This window comes from Chanos chanos, chromosome 9, assembly GCF_902362185.1.
Source record: "Chanos chanos chromosome 9, fChaCha1.1, whole genome shotgun sequence".
NCBI classification, from domain to species: Eukaryota; Metazoa; Chordata; class Actinopteri; order Gonorynchiformes; family Chanidae; genus Chanos; species Chanos chanos.
In genome coordinates, this window is record NC_044503.1 from 13,270,129 (window position 1) to 13,284,909 (window position 14,781).

Below are 14,781 nucleotides of genomic sequence, written 5' to 3' on the forward strand. Positions count from 1 at the left end.
GCATGATCCTCAGTAGCTTTCTCAGGAATATTACAAACCCAGAGGCAGTGTTTGGTGTTCATAAAAATTATGATGATGATGATGATGATAATGATGATGAAGATGATGATGATGATGAGGATGATGATATTGCTTGCTGCCTGGCATGACCATGGTGTGACGTAATCTAGTTTTCCCATTTCCCTGTCTATCAAACTGCTGTTTTGACTATTTATAGGTTGAAACTGAAGCTTTATATATCTCTGATTTCTCTCTGAGGGTAAAACACACACAAACACATGCACACGTGCACACACAGACACACACACACACACACACACACACACACACACACGCACACTGACACACACACACCCTTAACACTCAAGGATCTGTGTGTTCATACAGAGGTGTGTGGAGCAGATGTTGTCATTAATAATTACGAAACAACTTTATTTCACTCTGCCTCTGTACATACACACTCAGTCTGCCGTCAGCAGGCACTTCCTCAAACGTTTTTCACAAGCCCGTAAAGCAGCTGTGAGACAGACGCACAATAATCCCATGGAACAAAGAGAGAGGGTAAAGAAAGATGAAAAACACTATGGAATGGCATTTGCAGACAAGAAAAGCCCTGAGGAGAAAAGAAAAAAAAAGAAAAAAAAAACAAGAGCACCCTGCCTACACATCTTCACAGCATGGTGACAGAACAGTGTCCAAATGCCTAACGCTGTCATTACTGACAGTCGTTAAAATGTCAACAGTGCTGTTTGCTTGTTTGTGCTGGACTGATTTGAACAAGGACTGCACATCTGTGTTTGTATGTATGTGTGTGTGTGTGTGTGTGTGTGTGTGTGTCTGTGTCCTCAGGCAAAGCAGTCCCTGGCCACCCTGACTAAAGATGTGCCCAAGCGCCACTCTTTGGCAATGCCCACGGAGGCTGTAGTCAACGGTAACCAGGAGTGGGTGATGCAGGCGGACTTGCCCTTGACTGCAGCCATTCGGCAGAGCCAACAGACCCTTCATCACATCCACCCAGCCGACAGACAGGGTAAGTTCTCAAACGTGTACAAACGTATACACCCTACTGCACAAGACACACGTGATGCAAAGTCATTCAATATGCTTACGTACTTCTGTGTTTCATCATGGTTTCATGAAAGCTGTAACTTCAGTTATATCTCTAAATGTGGCGGAGTAGATTTGTTGTTAAATGTAATATAATATGTATTATAATGTATCATTATTTGGCAATACTGTTGAGTGTGGGTTTGTGTGCAAGTGTGTGCGTTCGTGTGTGTGTGTGTGTGTGTGTGTGTGTGTGTGTGTGTGTGTGTGTGCGCGTGCACGTGTGGATATATTGGTGCAGCTGGTTTACTAAGTGTTTATGTGGCTGTAGATATCTGATGATATACTATTGTATATCTTACGCTTCGATAGTTAAATGTACGTGTGTGTATGTGTGGGACGGGTGTGTGTGCATGTGTGTGTGTGTGTGTGTGTGTGTGTGTGTGTGTGTCGTCAGTGCTGAAAGCCGGCCCCGTGTGTCTCTGTGACACTGACGGCGTATGCATCCCCCCCTCAGCCGCGCTGAGGATCAGCCCCTGTCACTCGCGGCAACCGTCAATCATCTCGGACGCCTCGGCCATGGACGGCGACAGATCGTCCACGCCGAGCGACATCAACTCTCCCCGTCACCGGACGCACTCCCTCTGCAATGTAAGATCTGCACGCGGCCCACCTCCAAGTAATCACCCCGTCCGGCAACTCTCTCCCTCTTTTTTTCCCCCTCTTTTCTTCCCTCTGCTACCTTTGGCCTGAAATGATGAGAGCTTGTTGAGTAGAATTGATTTTTACATTTGGATCATTTTTACCACTGATTTTTGTTGTAACTGTTCAGATTGAAATTGATTAAGACTAGGAGAGGGACCTGGCTAGACCAACATCATGTGCTTAGATTTATTACGAGGACAATGTGTCAATGTTTTTTTTACATATATATATATATATATATAGAATTCAATTTGACACGAATGCCAATTTTGTGTACCTTTACACACTTTCATCTCTCTCTTTCATTTCCTCTCTCTTTTTTGTTGTTTTTCATTTGTTGTTTGTTTTTTTGTTGTTGTTGTTTTTTCTTACTCTTTGTGTTCCTATGGCTGTAGTCGTTAGAAGATCTGGAAGACCAGAAGCGTAAGAAGAAGAAGGAGAAGATGGGTTTGGGATCACTGTCGCGCGTCTTTGCCAGAGGAAAACAGAGGAAGTCTCTGGACCCAGGCCTATTCGACGGTACTTCTACCCCAGATTACTATATAGAGGAGGATGCTGACTGGTGATAGAGCCAGAGAAACACCCTGTGACCTAAGTGTGTGTGTGTGTGTATGTATGTGTGTGTGTGTGTGTGTATGTATGTGTGTGTGTGTGTGCTCGTCTTGTATGGGCCAACAATTTGAAGTGAAGTGTGTGCACATGCATGTCTGCATTGTGTGGTAACTTGTGTGTGGGTAAGTGTGCGTGTGTGTGTGTGTGTGTATGTGTGTGTGTTCCTTGCCCAAGACGACTAGAGACTCCTCGTATGGATCCCTTATCCCTACTGTTCCTCTGAAGTGTATCCATTGCAAACAGACTGCATGTAAATAGAGTGTAAAGATCACCCTTTGTGGGTTTATCATGTGCAGATACTGTATGTTTGCCGTATCTGCTAAGCAACATGGCTATGTGTTCCAACCTTTTAATTGTCTTTATATTGACTTTTGTTTATTTCGATAACTGGAAACTTGAAGGACTGCTGTGTTTGTAAATAACAGTCATTGTGCACTTTGTGCTTGTAAATGTCTTTTGTCCTGAATGCTTTTATTTTATTCTATTTTACCAACATTTTTTTTCCTTATTCACCCTTTTTTAACATATTAATTCTCATCCATTGTTCCATTTTGTTCATTCCCTGCACTCAGTTTTTTCAATTTTTTTCCCTGAAGCTTTCCTGTCGGCAAAAGCGCAGACTTTCTAGCTGCTGTATTCACCGGTTTGCAGTTATTGGGCTCTTAACCAGAGGGTTGTGAGTTCTAATCCCATGCATGTCATTACTTATGTGTCTTTTAACGAGGCACTTAACATTTAGTTGTTCCAGAGTTGTACGTAAGACCTCTGGCATAGTAATTACAAGTCGTTCTGGACAAGAATGTCAGCTAAATGAACAAAAAAATGTAAAATAAATTAACAAAGCTCTCATTCACGATAAAAAAAAGGGAAAAAAGGAATGCTCCAAACTGAAAATCATGTCATTCTAAATAAATTCATTTCAATAAAAAGGAAAAAAAATCCATTTAGGTTTAGGAGAGACATAGGAGACTTATTGCAAAGGTCCTCAGTAATGGCTTTGCATCTGTGGTGTTTTCAAACCCTGTGGTGGTTCTTCCCCCCCCACAGGGAAACAGGGATGAGGTGATTACCCAGCAGTCACTGGTCCTGATGAGGCTGCTTCACATTGGTGCCTGTCACCCTTAAGTGTGTGTAGCTAATCTAAGGTTGTAAATTATTCATGGTACCCGAAGGATTAATTTGCATCTCCGCTGATGGCGCGTCCTCTTATTCTCTAGTCCCATAAACGTCGAGTCATTTCCCTGTGAGGGTTATTTAGTCATTTTCAAATCATTGTCCTTCATCAGTGCAAAGTTATTCAGAATAAAGTGTCACTGGACGCTGAAGGACATGTTTTGAACTGTGATGAATTCTTCAATGGCTAACTAGCAACCTTGTAATAATAAACCCAAAAAGAATCATATCTTTTCCTTCAAGATAAGAAAAATTGTTTTCAGATATTGTAGCATGTAAAAGCAGAAAATGATAGGTCAGAGAGGGAAGCTATTTTGACATGAAAGGACAAAAAAAAAAAAAAGAATCCAGTTCTTCTCACGACTGAGTCTGTGGTGACAGGCCCCCACGGGGTTTTGGAGTCTGTGTCTGGAAATAGAAGTGGAAGAGCCCACTCCACGCTGTAGAGTTGAGAGAGGCCCAGAGGAGAGAAGATAGGATGTTCTGTAAGAGGTCTCACGCTCCTGCTGAAAGAATGATTGGCTGAGATTGAACGGGTCCTGTCTAGGCTTCCAGCAACATAATTGGCCATAACTTGGACCAGTTGAATAGAGAGGGTAGGTAGGTTACCATGGTTTTTTGGAGTTAGCCATGTATTTAAGTTGCTTTCAGTCCAAACTGATAAACTGTAAGTGTGTTTATCCGTCCTTCTACAAGTCTGACACTGTAGGTCCTTCTCAACAACAAAGACCACTAAACCAGAGTGTGTGAACGAAGGCCGGTTCTGATAACAGAATCAATCAAATTTCCTTAAGAAGCTGATTCCAAGTAAGACATTTAGATTAAAAAAACGCTGACTGTATAATAGCAGAGACAGATACATCATCAAATGCTCTGCATTTTTTAAATCCGTGTCATGCTGGACAAAAAAAAAAAAAAAAGAAAGAAAAGAAAGAAGAAAGAATGTCAGGCTCATTCAGGTCTCGACTCGGATCAAAGGAGAGAAATAAAAGAATTGTAATAAGTTAACATCCTTCAGGTTACAGACCATATTTGCCTCCATTGTTAATGAAACAGGAGACAAATGTGTACTCCATCCCTCTCTCGCCGTTACATTAAACCATGGCCAAGTAATCAGATTTGGAGCTCAGCCTTGCCTTTAGAAGCAATTAGGGAAATGCCAAAGGTTAATAGTGTTTGTGAGAAAAGCACAAGTTCAATCAAATTTTTTATCCCCATATTGGCACCTCTGACCGCAAGTCTGCCCTACCCTCAGGAAAGCTTTGCCTGCCCGAAATGTTATTAAACTAAAGCTCGTTTCAAACTGTAACCAAGTTGGGGATTATGAAAACCTATTTTAAAATGGAGGTATGATTATCCAAGCCGTTTTGCAAAAAGGTTTTTGCCAAAAAAAAAAAAAAATTTGCCAAAAAAAAAAAAAAGAAGGAAGAAAAAGAAAGAAAAGCAGGGGTGAAATTGCCTTCATTGTTGCAGTATATCGCTTTCTCTCACTGGCATTTCATATCAGAAAACCATTATTTTCATATTTAATTTACTGATCCCAATTTCCTTTCATTTCACAGCAAATATTTTACATTCTGTAAATTTGGAAATATTACTGAATTTAAATCTATTATCAGAGTTTTATTTAATTATAAGGAATAGACCTCAATAGATGAGTATGTTTGTAATATAAATATAGAAAGCGTTCTCTTCATCTGTTTGGAAAAGGTTAGCAGAAGAGATCTAAGCGGCATGGAAACAAACTATGATAAAGATATAAAGTGACAACAAGAAAAAAAAAAATATTTTAAAATAAAAGACATAACACAGAAATTTCCTATGTGGCCGTCTTCTTTTCCCTGTGTTTGTTATGTGGTTGTGTTCTGCCCCCGCCCCCACCCTCCAACCTAACCTTTTCCTCAAGCTGGGGTTGGCTGTCTCATTATTGACTCCACCAGAGTGAGTGGAGTGGTAGCTGCCCTCAGCTAGCGGAGTCCTCCTGCGTCTGACTTCCCCGTGTGACTACAGTGTCAGTATCCGTCCGTCATGACTAAATCCCACCAATGCCCCCCCCCCCCTTCCCCCTCCCCTCCTGTATAACTACGTTTTGGGGTACTCCAACATAGCCTTCTAACCCAGACTCTTCTGGTAACTCTGGCAAGCTTTGATCCGCAGCCTGAAAGAACAACCAAACTCCTAAAAAAAAAAAGAAAAAAAAAAAAAAAAGAGGCGAGTCCTGCTGGGTTATGGAACTATGTATGGAGATCCTGGATAACAGTATGTGAACAGTGACCTTTTCAATTTCAGCCCTGCTTCAAGTTGACTCACAGTGTGAACTCTCTACGATAAACTGTCAGATATATGGTGCTTCTTTCACCGTACAGGCCACAGCTGTCTGACGGCACACGATGGCTTGGTAACGTTTGGTCAGAGAGACAGAAAAAATGAATCATTATCTTTCACTGAAAACAACAGCTTACTGGAAACCAGTTTGCTGTTAAGACATGTCTATGTGAAATGATAAAGACATTAGATATAAGATCATTCTAAAAGGTTTGTATATAATGAATCAATACAAACCATTTGAGAATGAATATCTGAACTTGCAAGACAGTTTGTTGTCTTGGCAACATCTCCTCCCAAATTCCTCGTCTTGATTATTTGTGGAGTGGTTTCAACACTTGCACAGAGACCACACCATGATGAAAACTGATTTTTTTTAAATTGTCAGTCATTACGATTTGATCACGGAATCATTAGTTTCTTTGAAATTCATGCTTCGAGTGAAAAGAGGGACATCTTTTGAGAACAGTAATGAGGTCTCAGAAAAATATAGTGATGATAACTTTTACAGACAGTCACAATACAAAGACTGAGATGTGCTTTAACAATACGAAATTGGATGGAGTACTTTTATAGTCTCCCCTTGTCAAAAGCTCATTTGCTATGTGAATAGCCTTAGCATGCATTCAGTGGATACTGCACGCATAAAGCAAAAACCCTGCTTTGTTCTGAATGTGACCTTCAACTAACTGTTACTCCTGCTGTCTCTTAAATGTGGAAACTAAAAGGGATGTGCCAGCCTTTTTCCTCGTCTTAAATGCATGGGAAAAGTGAGCTTTAATCAGCAAAGTCACGTTTAGCAGACTAAATGCTGAAATACTAAGAATAATCTGCCTTTCATTCACATTTTAGGGTTCCTCGTGACATATTTAAAACTTTTTTTAAGGAATCTTTGAACTAAAAATGTCATGATGCATGTCATACTTACTTTTCTTTGCAGCAAAAAATATAATTTCTTGGTCCTAGGTTACTGTTATGTCTAAAGGTTACTTCCCCATGGCCAGACCAGATGCTTGGGGAAAAAAACATTGGTTTAGAGGTTGAACTATATATATGTGTGTGTGTGTGTGTGTGTGTGTATAAAGTTTTTTCCAATGGCAAATATAGTAACATGCAGCAGATACTGTTCCCTCACATGCTGAATTTGTTCGACATTACATAACTGAACCTTAATCTGTTATGAACTCGACTGCCGTAAACAAAATATTCAATCTCTCCTCTGAGCGAAAACACTTTTTTCCCCTCTTTTTGTCTTTGCTCATCCCATATTTAGCTTAACCTCAACCTGAGTTTTTGTTGATAACTTCCACATGGTTCTTCCAAAGCAAAATCTAAAAGCTGAAGGGATCAGGGGAAAGAAAACAAAATCCTCAGAAGAATTTCCAACTTGTTTTGTGTGTTTGCCAGTCACTCCAGTTGGAGGTGCTTGAACACCTGTACTTTATGGTTGCTCCAGCACTGGAATGCATTGTTCTAACATGCATCACAGCTCAACTGTGTTATTGAGATAAGTACAGGCACAAAGCTCTTGAAGAGGGGAGGAGGACAATTTGAGAAAGGTTTTTTTGTTGTTGTTGTTTTTGGCTGAAAACGGCTGGGCAGCTTCTCCATTTTCCGGGAGGCATGCACAGGGACATTATACGGCTTTTATCCGAAAGGTAATTACAGATAATTGTCCTCTCGCCACAAAAAGCAATTTTGCTACCATTCAACCAAGGGGAGAATGAGTAGAGATATAGAAGTGTTGACTGGAAAGGGAGGGGTGTTCTGATTTCTTGCAGAGTTCAAATAACTCCAGGAAGAACTGGACTAAAATTATTAATTATAAATTCTCTTTTGTCCAGCCACACACTTATAATGCTGGTATGATGTAAGGCTGCTGGAACTCTAACTTTTCACAATGACCAAGCAATTCCCTCTTTTGACTTGATTTGATCAAGAAAGCCTCCGATCCTGGTGGCAAAGAGCTTTGCTGCCTTCTACTGGTTGTCTTGAGTCCAGAGTTCCTTGAAGAGCTACACTGCTAGCAACATCTTATGTTCACGGATCTGTTACTGCTGTCCAAAACTCCAGCACGGGATATTTAAACACTTTTGTGTGTGTGTTGAAGTGCAGTGCTGTCCATGATGCTAACTCATTTCCTTGTAGAATTTTCAGTCAGTCTTCACCGTCGTTGGTCCATAATCACTAATGATGAATGGTGTTTAATAAATGACCTTGGTAAGAAGTAATCCTTGAATTGAATAGAACATGATAGTCCTTTGTCCTGCTGGAGAAGTAGCACAAAGTGCAGATAACAATGCATGGGAAGCAGGCAGTGATACAGATCTGTAGTATACAATATGTTGTGAATTTAAATAGAATGTCCTTTCATGGACTGACAGACCAGCTGCTCAGAGCAATCAGGTGTTTGTGTGTTTCTTGTGACTTCTGCTTTCACTATGCATGTAAGTGCATGTGCTAAACAAAGCCGAGTAGACCTAGAGTAAGGGTATGCTTGTGATTTAATGCTCTTGTTGACTCATTGGTTTATTGTGCATGTGCTCAGCCTTGTAACTGGAGATAGAGTTAGGGCAAGTTAAAGTTCAAACTGGGAAACCAGAATTAGTCCATTCCTGGGTTCTACTGATTAAACCATGAGTATCTTTTTTTTTTTGTTTGTGGATTAGGCATTGATATACTGCTTCAAATTCTGCCTGCTGATCTCTTTGATTACCATCATAGCATCACATGCCTCAACATCCATCCACACCCCGTTTTGATTCATGCCCCGCCCACACTGACCTTTTTCCACCAATCCAGACTCAGACAGTCTCTCAAGCCCCACCCGCCTCAGTCTCAGCCTCTCGGACGGTGAGGAACAGCTGGACCGTCTGCAGCAGGTGGAACTGGCCAGGACGATGCCCATGTCTCTATGGCGGGCGGGCACGGTTCAGGCATGGCTCGAGGTTATCATGGCCATGCCAATGTACATGCGGGCCTGCTCTGAAAATGTCAAGAGTGGTAAGGTAAGAGTCCACACCTATGAATATTTGCATGTATAAAACACCCCTAATTTCTATAGGGTTTTTTTTTCAGGTAACCATGAAGTTTGATTCAAGTGTTAGAGGTGGCAGAGAGCAACTTCTTCCATATCCTCAAAAGTCCTCACCCAGCACAACTGCTTGTCTTGGGGTTATAAAATATATGTTATTCCTTACACTATCCCTGCAATCTGCTGGTGGGGAAAAAAAGCTTTTATAGTTTTAGTTTTATATTGTACCAGCTGAACAACTTATTGGAGTCACACAGGGGACGGAAGGTGGTCTCTGTGTGAGCGGACGATTCAAAAACCTTGAGGAGACAAATTACGGCATAAATTATTCTCTGTGTCTCTGCTCTCAGGATCAGCAACTGAGGGAGTAATTTATGTGCTCTTGTCTGAATAAGTCAAGCTATGCTATATCTGGCCTCCTCTTCAGGTTTTGCTGAGTCTGAATGATGAAGATTTGGAGCTTGGCTTGGGGGTCACCAGCTCAATGCACCGCAGGAAACTCCGCCTTGCTATCGAGGACTACAGAGACGCTGAGTCGGGACACGGGTTAGCCGCGTCACACGCCGTAACCGTGTGCTCCAAGATAGAGATATGGTTTAGATTTTAGCCCTGACATAATAATCGTGCTATCTTAAACATAGATGCCAGGCGGTAACAGGATCGGACGCCTTATCATGATTTGAATCATATTACAAACACAGCTGTCATACTCACAGAAGCAGTCACAGTCTAAGGTACAGTCATGTGGCAGTGACCAATGTACAGGGTTTTTAGTCACAGACCTGTAGCTCTGATGCAAAGTTCAGAGATATGCAATGAATAAACAATGAGTAATATTTCCTAGAAATGACTAATGATACGTTTTTGCCAATAGGCATTTGTGAATTGAACTGACCTGAGATGAATCTGAATCAAATGAATGTGAACCAAACTGAAGCGAACTCAATCTGTCCCGTAGTCTCTCTAAAGCGGCAGATATGGACCATCATTGGGTGGCCAAGGCCTGGCTTAGTGACGTGGGGCTACCTCAGTACTCCCAGGCTTTTCACACACACTTGGTGGATGGCCGGATGTTGAATTCGCTCACACGCAGGGACCTGGAGAGATACCTCAACGTCACCAAGAAAGCCCATCAGAGCAGTTTGCTTCTTGGTATTGAGCTGCTGAACCTGCTGGCCTTTGACAAAGAGGTTTGTGGGGACCAAGCCAACCATGCCCAAATCCAAAGTCCTCTTATCATGCAGCTGTACTTGATTACTGTGTTACAAAGGGTAGCAATTGATAATGTATTTTCTAATTAGCTCATTATTTCATTTATTCTCTTAGTCTTGGCCTTTAATTAATTACACATGTATCTACCAAAAAAAGTGATACACCTCTGAGACTATTCAAAATATAGATTTTAGAGGGAGAAACAGCTCAGAGCAACCATTTTCTTCTTACTGAAAGCTGAGTTTCAGATCTCTATAAGCAGTATGTACAATATATACCAGTCTCTTTGTGTGTGTGTGTGTGTGTGTGTGTGTGTTTGTGTGTCCTTATTCAGGCTCTCCAGTCCAGAAGAGCACAGTGTGAGCATCAGAATCTGGACCCTCTAGTGTGGACCTGCCATCGGATCATCAAGTGGGTTAAAGACATTGACCTGAAGGTACCACTGCCCTCTTTTAACAGGACAGGGCATAAACCACATTCCATCTTTCCCTTACAAGACACAGTTGAGCAGATAGAGAAGGAGAGAGAGAAAGAGAAAGACTATGGGAATTGGCGGCTGGTTGTTTATCCTTTCTCTCACTCTGTGAAAATAAAGAAAGGCTTTGTATGATATTCAGAGAAGGCAGCCATCATCTCTACAGTTACTGCGCAGTGAGTCATACAGCTGCCTGACTCATGACTGTAATTTCACATGTTGACAAAAGCTTTCTTTTTTTTTTTTCTTTTTTTTTGAGACTTCACGCTACTCTTTGCATTTATAGCTCGATAATGGGCAATTATGAAAGCTGAAAGATGAAAATCCTCTCGACGTTCAAGAGTTCGTCCCAGACAAAATTCTGAGAAAGCATATGTGTGAATATTTTGTAACAGATCTGAGATTAGAGTGCTCTGTGAATTGTTTTGTACAGGAGTTTGCTGACAGTCTTCAGAACAGTGGAATACACGGTGCTGTCATGGTTCTGGATCCTGCCTTCAACTTTGACGCCATGGCAACGGCACTGGGTATACCAAGTAACAAGCACATGGTTCGCCGTCACCTTGCTGAAGAATATAAAGCCCTTCTCAGTACAGCCAGGTGAGTGACGGAGAGGGGGGGGGCAGAGGGGGCGGTTGGGGTGGTTAGAAGGAGTGAGGGAGAAGAGAGAGAGAGAGAGAGAGAGAGAGCGTACTCACTTACATTGGCTGTCATTACTCAGTAACTGATCACAGGGAACATGTTATCATGACTGGACGCTATTGCAACAGGGTCTCTTTCAGTGTGTATGACATTCAAGCCGATCATGGGTGAAATTGTTTGACTGACTCATACCATATCTGTTTATGCCAATATTTTGCTCTAAAACATTAGTATAGATGTTGGTACGATCGACATTTGAATTTTTCTTCAATCTTTCCCCTCTCGTCCTCCTTGGCTGTGAAGGACAAATCTTCAGCAGGACTTTGAGAGGCTGGCCACGCCCCCTACGCTGATGCGTCAAAGCTCTCTGGGCCGCTCTCCCACTTCAGGCAATCGTCACGCTGAGGACGAGCTCTCCCTCAGGAGACGGGCTGTCAAGGTCGTCACACTGACAACCCAAAAAATGCCACACATAATCACTATGTTCAACAGAACAGGACCAGAACTTCAGAGTCAGGACACATTTAGTATAAACTATAACTACACCCATATTGTCTTAATTTATATAATTTTTGACTTTTTTGATTAAATGATGAAGAGTAATCATTACGCTTTAATCACAAGTGTACGCACATATAGATTTGAGGCTCTGTGGCTGCAGAGCTTAAGAAGTGTTAATGACTCTTTAACCTATGCCTTAATCTATATATATTAAAGACCACTTGAAAATGGAAACAGTAGAAACAGTAGTGTTTTTATAGGTCATGTATATATTACCTTTTTCATTTTCTTCTCTCCTCTCCAGCCACCTTTAGGGTTTAGCCCAAAGAATCACAGCGGCAGAGATGTAAGTTACCATGGTAGCTGTGCATCGTTGCCTAGGGAAGTACGTGAAGAGGTGCCACCAAGGACAGAGGGAAACCTCTCTGGTATCGAAGTCACCAACGTCTGACTGTTCCCAGTTTACATGAGACGTCCAATACGTCCAATACAGCCTCAGACTGAACCAGGAGTCTCGCTTTCACTCCTTTTTTTTTCTTTTAAATAAGAGCCTTTTTTTGGTTAAAAATGCACTTTCGAAGAAAATGCACATGGATTTAGTTTCACGTCTACTGGCAGAAGCCTTTGAGATGGTTCTTTGGCATTTTTTGGAATATGACTCTCGTGAGGCGGTTAAAAACTTTATTTCCCACCTGTCTCAGAGTGATGAAATTTAATCGTAGAATGTTTTATATTTCTATTCTCATTTATATTTAGTGCTGATATCTTAAAATGAGGGTTGGACAGAAGATTTGTCCCTTAAAAAGGGTAATTGAAGTTGATAGTGCAAGATGTTTGAATGCATCCTCATAAGAGTGAGTTGGGGTTCATTTAAAGCAAGATTGTTTTTGATTTTTTTTTTTTTAATTCTAATGAAATCATTCTGGTATTTTAACAGCCCTTTACATGCTTTGCGAACTGAAAAAATAACATTTGTCTTAGTAATGAAATTTCCATCTTAAAATTCAATGTATTTGATAGTAATTTTCATTTTCTTAATATGCAAAAAAAAAAAACTGTCATCAAAAGAAATCAAGTCATCAAATAACACATTGTTAAACACTGACAGAGTCATTAAACTATGATCAGAGATCTTTTTAAAATGAGTCCATGTTTAGTTGTTTATTAATATTTTTGGGAGTATATGAGTACACTCACTCTCTAAGCTGCTTATCCTGATTAGGGTCACGGGGGTTGCTGGAGCCTATCCCAGCGCTCATAGGGCAAAAGGCGGGGAAACACCCTGGACAGGTCGCCCGTCCATTGCAGGGCAGACACACAGACAAACACACTCACACCTAGGGGCAATTTAGTGTCTCCAATTCACCTAACCTGCATGTCTTTGGACTGTGGGAAACCGGAGCTCCTGGAAGAAACCCACACAGACACAGGGAGAACATGCAAACTCCACACAGAAAGGACCCTGGCCACCCAGCTGGGAACCGAGACCTTCTTGCTGTGAGGCGAAAGCGCTACCCACTGCACCACCGCGCTGCCCTATATGAATACATGTGTAGAAAAATGAATTAACCAGGAGTCTTCCTGGACTGTTCTCCGCATAAACAGGATGCTCTTTATTACAGTGAGTTGGCAAGTGTTGCTTATCAAGAGAAATGAGTCATGACTTGTTACAATGTCATCCTGTGGAAAAGTTTTCACCTAATCATATAATAATAGCATTATTTCTATATTAAATGAATAAGAATTGTTTGGCAAAATTTTAAAGTTTATTTTTACTTCAGAGCCATTTCCTTAAAATGTATCTTAGACTCCAAGTTTTGTTTGTTTGTTTGTTTTTTTTCTTTTCAAATCAGTTTTAATTTTTTTAAATAAGTGAACAGGAAGGTATAATCGGATATTTTTTACAATAAGGAATGAGTAGCATTCTCAAAACTTGCTTACGCCTGCTCTGCAGTCATAAATTCAGTGGGATGGTCCTCCATCTCCACACCTGTATGGTGACGTAACACTCCACAATAAACCCGGTTAAATATTGTGGACGTTCACTCAGCTCTTGACAGCATGGAAATATACAGCATATATTACGGCCGCTTAGAGGAACCTGTAAACCACAAGACACGTTCAACTCTCCCTTTTTCCGCGAAAAATTTAACTGTGGGGGCATTTAAGATTGTTCTTTATTGTTGAATTGTCTTCAACTGCAAACAACCTCTGACCTGTTCCCAGAACAGTAAAAATGTTCAATGTGAATATTCTGGGAAAGAAAATTCTATTCCCAAAATTAGGCAAAATAATTTTTTTCCCTCAAGAATACTTCATTTCATTTGTTGTTTTTGCTCTTCCTCCTCTGCAACATTCATGGAACACTCCAGAAAATTCACATCATAACATGTAGTACTAACTGGCAAAGAACCTGCCTCTTCCCTGAAAGCACTTCCTATTACCTGAGTAATAATATTTGAAGGCTGGACAGTGGCCTTTTGCCTACTCATGATATGCACACGAGGAAATTTGTACCTGAAAGTAATAACATTAAGTGATATAGATAACGTTTTGAATCAAAGTGCTTGACCAATCCTCAACATCTATCATAATTAGTTCTGAACTGCTCCAATAATCCTGCCAAAGAGAGTTATTATATAACCGATAAAAAAGGGTGTCGCTTACATTCAATTTCAACCTTATTCATTTCCTCTATTTAAATAACTCTGGGTCCCTCTCCACCATATTTTGTGATTGAATGCTTTAAACACAGGTTACAGTGCTATTTACTGTAATATACAGTGAGCAGTCACATCTGGTCATGTCGTAGATTGATACAATTGAGAGTTAAAAATCTGAATTGATGACTGGGTTGTACAGGACTCTGACACCCATTATGAAGCAGGACTGCTAGAACAGGATTGTGAGGTTCTGTTTTTCAAAATTTTTATGTTTTGGGGGGGGTTTTTTTCTCCTCTCCTGCTTTTATTTTGGTCATGGTGTTAACAGCTGAAAAAGTATGTCTGGTATGCCGGTCGTGTTTTCCCTTGCAGCCCTTACACAGGGCAATTTT

General features: G+C 40.9%; 1 protein-coding gene across 4 annotated transcripts in view; it reads left to right on the forward strand.

Annotated features, from left to right (window-relative positions):
* The window catches only part of kazna (kazrin, periplakin interacting protein a), a 98,543-nt gene extending 93,242 nt beyond the window's left edge, over positions 1-5,301 (forward strand). The window contains exons 7-9 of one of the 4 annotated variants that reach the window (XM_030783751.1): positions 850-1,030; positions 1,565-1,698; positions 2,148-5,301. In XM_030783751.1, the coding sequence (XP_030639611.1) occupies positions 850-1,030; positions 1,565-1,698; positions 2,148-2,318 (486 nt within the window). In that variant the 3' untranslated portion in view covers positions 2,319-5,301. Of the gene's footprint in view, positions 1-849; positions 1,031-1,504; positions 1,738-2,147 lie in introns of all 4 variants that reach the window. The other 3 variants (XM_030783749.1, XM_030783750.1, XM_030783752.1) reach the window with 3 other exon arrangements.
* The last annotated feature ends 9,480 nt before the right edge of the window (positions 5,302-14,781 follow it).